The following is a 7,258-nucleotide window of genomic DNA, read 5'->3' as shown; positions in this document are numbered from 1 at the left end:
TTTATTTATTTTTGAGACAGAGAGAGACACAGCATGAATGGGGGAGGGGCAGAGAGACGGAGACACAGAATCTGAAACAGGCTCCAGGCTCTGAGCCATCAGCCCAGAGCCCGACGCGGGGCTTGAACTCGCGGACCGCGAGATCGTGACCTGAGCTGAAGTCGGACGCTTAACCGACTGAGCCACCCAGGCGCCCCAAATTTGTAGATATTCTTGATAATGGCACTAGGTTTGAACTCTATTGTGGTTGTAAGTCCTTGGGTCTTTGCTAATCTACATGAATTTCTTATTGGTAACAGAGTCCCGGAAAAGTAGGTGCTATTGTGTGATTATAAACCTTGCAAGACAAAGTATTTTCACTTAAAGAAAAAAAACCATGTTTTAGTTTGAGTGTCAGTTTCAGTAGCAGATTTTTACAGATATGATAGATTTCATCTTAATGGAAGCATTTTCAAACAGATTCAGATATGTCATCTGGGGCAGTGGTTTCCCCTCCTCCTAGCGACACTCCTGTTAGCGTGTTCGAGTCAGTTGGTGAATTATTTACTTTCCCGTGGTTCTTTGTGGAGACAAGGTCATCCTCTGACAATATTTTATTAGCCCCTTTCCTCAGCTTGTCTTCTTTACTCGTCTTTGTAACATCACCCTTCCCTCCTTTTTTGGAAGGCGGGAGGGGAGGGATGGTCAGCTGGCTTATACGGAGCACTGACTATCTGCCAGCCCCAACTTTGGTCCTTTTGCATTCAGAAATCCTGTTTGCTCCTCACAATGATTCTGCAAGAATGTTGCCATTTCAACCTCATTGGAGATGAGGAAACTGAGGCGCACATTGTAAGAGGCAGGGTCTGGACCGCGGCTGGCAAGGCAGGGCGGTGTGTGGGTAAAGGCAGATCTGGCACCAGGCTGTCTGGGCTTGAATCAGGGCTTCAGTGCTCACCAGCTGTGGGGACTCTCCCCCCTTCTTTCTCCTAGTTCCTTACAGGGTTGATAATAGTCTATCTTACATGGTTGGAATAGGGAATGAGTTAGTCAATTATTTGTAATGCACTTAGAACAGTGCCTGGCACAATGTGAGTGCCATATAAGTGTTTTAAAAGTAAATAAACTGAAAGCTGTCTGACTCTAAAGCCGGTAATGGTGGAATTTCAGGCCTGCTTTTTGTTCCATTCCCCTATTAAAGCAGCAGAATTGGGCAAAAACTAAACTTGGACTCTGAACAGGGAACAGAGACTTAGCTGCTGAGACGTTCATGGATTTCCTGCCCTGTCCAACCCCTCTTGCCATCAGCCGTTCTAAAACGTGAATCCATTTGCTTAAAGTTAGCTAAGACAATTGAGTTCTTATGTACCAGCCCTGGGCTCACCTGTGGATGCCCATGCAGTAAAACCCCACCATGGCCTGACCTCACCTCCCCCTTCCCCACCCCAAGTGTGGCCTGGCCTGCGTCTCCCATGTTGTCACTCCCACTTGGTTCCTTCCCCAGCACACTCCAGGCATGCTGGCCTTCTGTGGGCTCCTTGACCCCCTCCAGGCTCATTCCTATCTCAAAGCCTGTGTATGCGTCTGGAAACGTTTCCCCAGATTGCTGCGTGGTTAACATCTCTCCCATTCATGTCCCCTCATCACCTCATCTCGTCAGAAAAACCTTCCGGGATCATCCGTTGGGCTCTCAAGCAAAACAGAAGGCATGCTTCAGGAGACTGGCTGAGGGAGTTTATTAGGACACCATTAGGAGGAATTGGGCAGGGTGGGGAAACCACAATAAGATGGGGAGGCCTCTACCACCACCTGGCCTGGGGAAATAGGATGGCACAAGAGGAGGCAGGGAACTTTGGAGAACCCAAGGACGGGCCCCAGACAGAGCTGTGGTCCTCAGGGGATTGGTGCAGCCCATCTGCTTCTGCGGTAAGGGGCAGCTTAAACACTCCTCCTCCCTCTCCTCCAACCCCCCCCACCCCCACCTCCTGCCTCCCTCCCATTCACGGAACCTGGACACCCAGATCGGATCAGCCTCTCAGATGGAGGATGGAGAGGTAATCAGAAGTTAGCCAACGCTCTCTCTTCCCAGGTCAGCGTTTATCTTCTCTTTTACCTTCTTAACATACATGACTCTGCACAATTACCTTATTTTGTTTTACACGTTTATTGTCCCTCCCCCCATTCCCTCTAGAATGTAGTTATCTTAGAGGGCATAGATTTCGGAGTTTTTAATTTTTCTTTCTTTTTTCATCTCTGGGGCCCCAGCGCCAACCTCAGTGTCTGATATATAGCAGGCGCACAGTAAATATGGGTTGAATGAATCCAAAGACTGGGTCACAAATAGCTCTCTTGAAGAGAAAAGGCTTATAAGGGTCGTTTTTCCTTTTTCGTACAGAAGGATCGGGTGAGTGAACACTCCGGGGCGCCAGGACCGAGGCCGCACCTCTTGCCCCCACTTCCGCGGCCGGGAAGGACGGCAGGTGCGGCCAGGCCACTGCCCGAGCGTCCTCCTGCCCCGCTGCGGCCGCGCCGGCTCGCCCGGGGACGTGTACGTCACGGTGGGCACGCGTCTCCCAGGTGCCGCCAGACCCGCCCGTCCGCAGCAGGCCCGGCGCGGGGACGTGCGGGGCGGCTGGCCGAGTCCTTCTCCAGGCCCCGTTGCGGGCAGGGAGGGAGACACCCAGTGCTCCCTCGTGGTTATTTTTAGTCGGTAGCTGACACCCTCCCCCCGGAGGGGGGGCGAGCCGCCCGAGAAGGTGGGGAGAGAGGGAGCTCCCGGCGCCTCCGCGCTCGCTCCCGCCGGGGACTCAGGGCGCGGCGGAGCCCGGGCGGCGCAGGGAACAGCTGCCGCGGCGTCCTCCGGCAGCGCGCCGCTCTCCTCCGGGACCTGCGCCGGGCGGGGGCGGGGCGGGCAGGGGAGGGGAGAGCGAGCGAGCGGGCGGGCGGGAAGGGGCGGGGAGCGCGCTCCTGCGGCGGCAGCGGTGGCGGCGGCCGTCCTCATCCCAGCGGCCCAGCGCTCGAGTGCACGCGGGGCTTCGCAAATGGCTTGTCCCGCCCTGGGTCTGGAAGCTCTTCAGCCTCTGCAGCCGGAGCCGCCCCCCGAGCCCGCTTTCTCCGAGGCGCAGAAGTGGATCGAGGTAGGTGCTCGGGACTGGCGGGAGGCCTTGCAGGGGCGTCCGAAGCCACCTACCCGCACACACGGACGACAGGTCCCGTCTCGCCTCCCCCCCCCCCCCTACTTTCTTTTGCCAGCTGCTCCGGGTCATCCGCCCGGGGCCCCGGGCGAACTGCGATGCCTGGCACGGGTCTCGGGCGAGGGTGGGCGCGAATAAGGGACGCTGCAGTCTAGCTGCGCGCGTGGATAGCAGAAATCGGGCTCCTGCGCCTCCATCCCTCCTGCCTGCCAGCCGCGCAAATCTCAGCTCCCGCCGCTTCCACGCGGGGCCAAGGGAAGCGCTGTGCCCGCAGAGGCGCCGCAAAGGCGCAGGAAGCGCGAGACCCAGAGTGCTGCGGGCGCCGCATTTCAGGGGGTCCTGCTCACCGTCCTACCTTCTGCCTCTTGACGCCCCCCGCCCCCCCTCAACTACTCCCGAGCGGAGTTGGCAGTGTCTCCACGGAAGCGCGTACCCACCGGAGCTTCTGGCTGTATTCCTGGCAGTGGGTCAGGTGTGAGCCTGGCATAGAGCACAGGGCCGGCAGCCTGCAAGACCCACCTGCGAGCGCGCCATCCGCATAGACGCTGCCTAGCCATTGGCAGCTCCCACTCCATGTCAGAGGCGGTGGGGCGGGCTCCCAGGGGCCGGGTACCCGGCCCCGCTGCATATTTCACTTCTTAAATGACTCGGTGGCAGGCCAGGGAAATCACTGGAGCTCTCGGCTCAGTCCGGGAAGCGCTCGCTGGGTGATCCTGATTCTCGATGTCTATCTGTAGATGCAGTTTGGTGGCCCTGCGCTCTCGAAATGACGTGTCTGCCGGGGATCAGGACGCTTGGAGGGCGCGAGGGGGAAAGGTGACCCCCTGTGATCCGTGCACTGAGCCTCTGTTTCGCTGGACCACCTTTCTGAAGGCTTAGCGGAAGGCAAATTTGACCCTTTTTCTCAGTGACAAGCAGCCCTCCTTGCCGATAATTCAAAGGAAGAGAGGTACCGCTAAGTCATTGGCCCAGCAATGGTGAAGCCTGTTCCTACCCAGCTTGTCACTCAGTGACATCCCCTGTGGCACAACAGTTCTCAAGATGCTGCTGGGTAACAGCGCTACATGGTACAGATTTGAACCTGCTGAGCTGCCTGCAGAAACCACCCTCACTTAAGGCTGCCCTAATGCTCCAGCAAGGGACCGCCACCTCACTGGGTTAACCTGCTGCCCGCAGGATTGTTAGGCAGAGTTTAGAAACATCTATTTAAAAATTGGGCTAAAGAAACAGAAGAATAAGCTCGAGGCTTTTTTGATAAAAACCCCAATCATATCTCTCTTAATGTGATGGCTCATGACCAGATGAGAAGACGACTCGGGCTTTTAATTTTTGGTATGTGGCTGGAAAGGCTTGGGGCGCGATGGTGCTGTCTGTGCTGCCCCCAGGGCACACAGGAGACATATCCGTGTTCGCTGGCTTATTGAGAGTTGGAGAACTGTATTTTTCATGTTCTTGCACTTTAAAATTCTCAGGCGAGATTTTGGATGTGGAGAGTAGGTAAGGGGAGGGTATCAGGGCAGGGCAATCTTGCAATTCTTGAAGGCAAGTGGTTTATCTTCAATATCCTTAATCTAACATTGATATAGCCTACTTTAAAAAAAATGTGTTGTAGTATAAATTACATGCAGGAAAGTGCACAAATCTTTTTTAATTTTTTTTACATCTTTTATTTATTTTTGAGAGACAGAGCACAAGTGGGGGAGGGGCAGAGAGAGAAGGAGACACAGAATCCGAAGCAGGCTCCAGGTTCCGAGCCGTCAGCACAGAGCCTGATGCAGGGCTCGAACTCACAAACTGTGAGATCATGACCTGAGCCGAAGTCGGACGCCTAACCGACTGAGTCACTCAGGAGCCCCAGGAAAGTGCACAAATCTTAAGTGCACATCTCCACGAATGTTGTCACGTGTATATATACACAATTATAGTCCCCACCTAGGTGGAGATCTAAACCGTCTCCTTCAGCCCAGAGGACCACCGTCTGTTTTTAAGTGGTGGTGTACATTAGGCTACATATTTATTATGCAGGGCAGGATATCAGCTTTTGTCTTGGTTCCACTCGTTTTAAGAAAAGAAGGGCTTCCTTAGGAAAGCAGAGCCCCATTAGGCCCTGTGGACGGTCTGGCATTATTCGTCCTACCTTACCAGTATGCCAGTTTGAGCCTGCGGAAACCGAGGGTCGCGCGTGCGTTTAGGACCAGGCGCTCCGCTCTGCGCGTGCATTATTGAAGCGGCCTATCTCCTTTCAATTGCGGAGTTCGGTTTCTGGGAAAGGAGAGCTTCCCCTCCCAGGCTGTATAAAAAGGTATTTGCTCCAGGGAGAGATAGTGACCTCCCCCTTTCCTTCGCGGAGGTTCCTCTTGAAATGTAAATGCCGCGTCTACAAACCCGGGGAACCCGGGAGCAGTAACAGATGGTTTTGCACGCAGTTGCCCGGTGAACAAAGATTCCTCGGCTAATATAGCAATAATGTAGCACTCAGAGCGAGCTGAATTCCTGGATGGATCGTTATCTCGAGACAATTGCATCTCCTTTAGGGGCCCCATTGTCTTCAGCGACATCCTCATTGGTAGGGCTTTGTTTTTCACTTTTGTTCCGTCGGTGATTAAATTTCCCACAGGCGCCCCTCCCCCCCTTGAGTAGTCAGGAATTTCACCCTTTCAGAAGAATGTTCCCTTGGGTGCAGCAGGTTAATCAACAAACTTTGCAGCTTGTCTCTCCTCCTCAGTCCTTGGTCTTCCTTGAGTCATGGGTTGGCGAGAAAAGGTTCATTCTTAATAAAGGCTTGAGGAACAAGCTCCATGAGATCACTTGTTAGTGAGGAATTTCTCAGCCTTCAGCCGGGGCTGTTGGAGGGCCGGGTTACTGGCAGGAAACGGTGGCCTGGGAACTGATGCTGCCACCTCAGCCCACCCCCAATTTCTGCCTTAGCTGGCAAAGGTGAAAACCCTGATGGGGGTCACAGACCATGTGGGAACAGCTCCGTAAGGCGGTGCCTCTTTTTATAGCTGCATGTGTTCATGTGGGTTTAGGGCACCCCTAAAGGAGACAGCAAACTTCCAGTATTCATTGTGGCTACCGGCAGGCAGGAGCCTAACTTCCTTCCAGATTCCTTTTCTAGAAGGCCTTCCTAAACAAAGGGGCAGCCAGGACAGCACTGGGATTAAGAGGTCAGACTTCAGAGCTGGGGAGTCTGGGTTTGAATCCTGGGTCTCTTGCCCTCTAGCTGCGTGACCTTAGGCCGCGTTTCCTCTCCTTTTGGTTCTAAACATTTTCTTTGAAAGCTAGCTCTATTTGTTAAAACATAGTGTGGAAAGCATCTGTAAAACAGGGGCACTAATCATAGCTTGCCTATCTCTAGTGTGAGTGTGTGAGAATTAGATGAGTTGATAGTTTTTGAATGCTTAGAATGGGACCCACTATTAGGAAGTGCCGAGTAGTGGTTGGCATTATCTCCATTACTACTGCTAGAACCACGACCGTCATCACTACTAACATGATTAACACTCCTATTACTGCTATTATATTCCTAAGAAAATCTTCAGGACCCTGAGTTTCTTCCCGTAAAAAGTAATTCAATCACCTACCGATCTCATGCCGTTATTTACCTTGTTAGCTCTGAACACCTGGCCTAGAACTTAAGTAGATGCTCTGTTAACTTACATTCGAAGAGATTTAGGGATCAGAGCAAAACCAGTAATGTGTACTCATAAAATGATCCTGGTAGTCCATTAATGCTTAGAAAATCATTCCTCAATACTGTGTTGAAAATTTAAGCTTAATGCAGAATCTTTGTTACTAACCACTAGGCAGAGTGCTCAATGCCTCTCCTCTGGCAGACGACCCAGTAGTTAGGTTATTAGACACATAGTGGCTGTCTGAATATTCATCTCAAACATAGCACTGTTTTGTTCACTAAAGTTGTACCTGCGCCTGCTGGGAAGAAGGAGAAATCCCCCCCTCTGTTTCCCTTCCTTCCTTTCTTTCCTTTTTTCCCCTGATGATATTTACTGACTTACAGGAGTTTGTTAGCAGGTAGATGATTCTAATTTTTTTTTAGTAATCAAGACCCCCCCCCCCCTTTGCCT

General features: G+C 52.7%; 1 protein-coding gene across 14 annotated transcripts in view; it reads left to right on the top strand.

Moving 5' to 3' along the window:
• The first annotated feature begins 2,968 nt into the window (after positions 1–2,968).
• Positions 2,969–7,258, top strand: part of LIMCH1 (LIM and calponin homology domains 1) — a 324,774-nt gene continuing 320,484 nt past the window's right edge. For 4 of the 14 annotated variants that reach the window (XM_042984631.1, XM_042984632.1, XM_042984630.1 and 1 more), the window contains exon 1: positions 2,974–3,116. In XM_042984631.1, the coding sequence (XP_042840565.1) occupies positions 3,021–3,116 (96 nt within the window). In that variant the 5' untranslated portion in view covers positions 2,974–3,020. Of the gene's footprint in view, positions 3,117–7,258 lie in introns of all 14 variants that reach the window. The other 10 variants (XM_042984624.1, XM_042984623.1, XM_042984622.1 and 7 more) reach the window with 4 other exon arrangements.

This window comes from Panthera tigris, chromosome B1 (genome assembly GCF_018350195.1).
Source record: "Panthera tigris isolate Pti1 chromosome B1, P.tigris_Pti1_mat1.1, whole genome shotgun sequence".
Lineage (NCBI taxonomy): Eukaryota > Metazoa > Chordata > Mammalia > Carnivora > Felidae > Panthera > Panthera tigris.
Note: the sequence above shows the minus strand (reverse complement) of the source record. Positions and strands in the feature narration are given on the sequence as shown.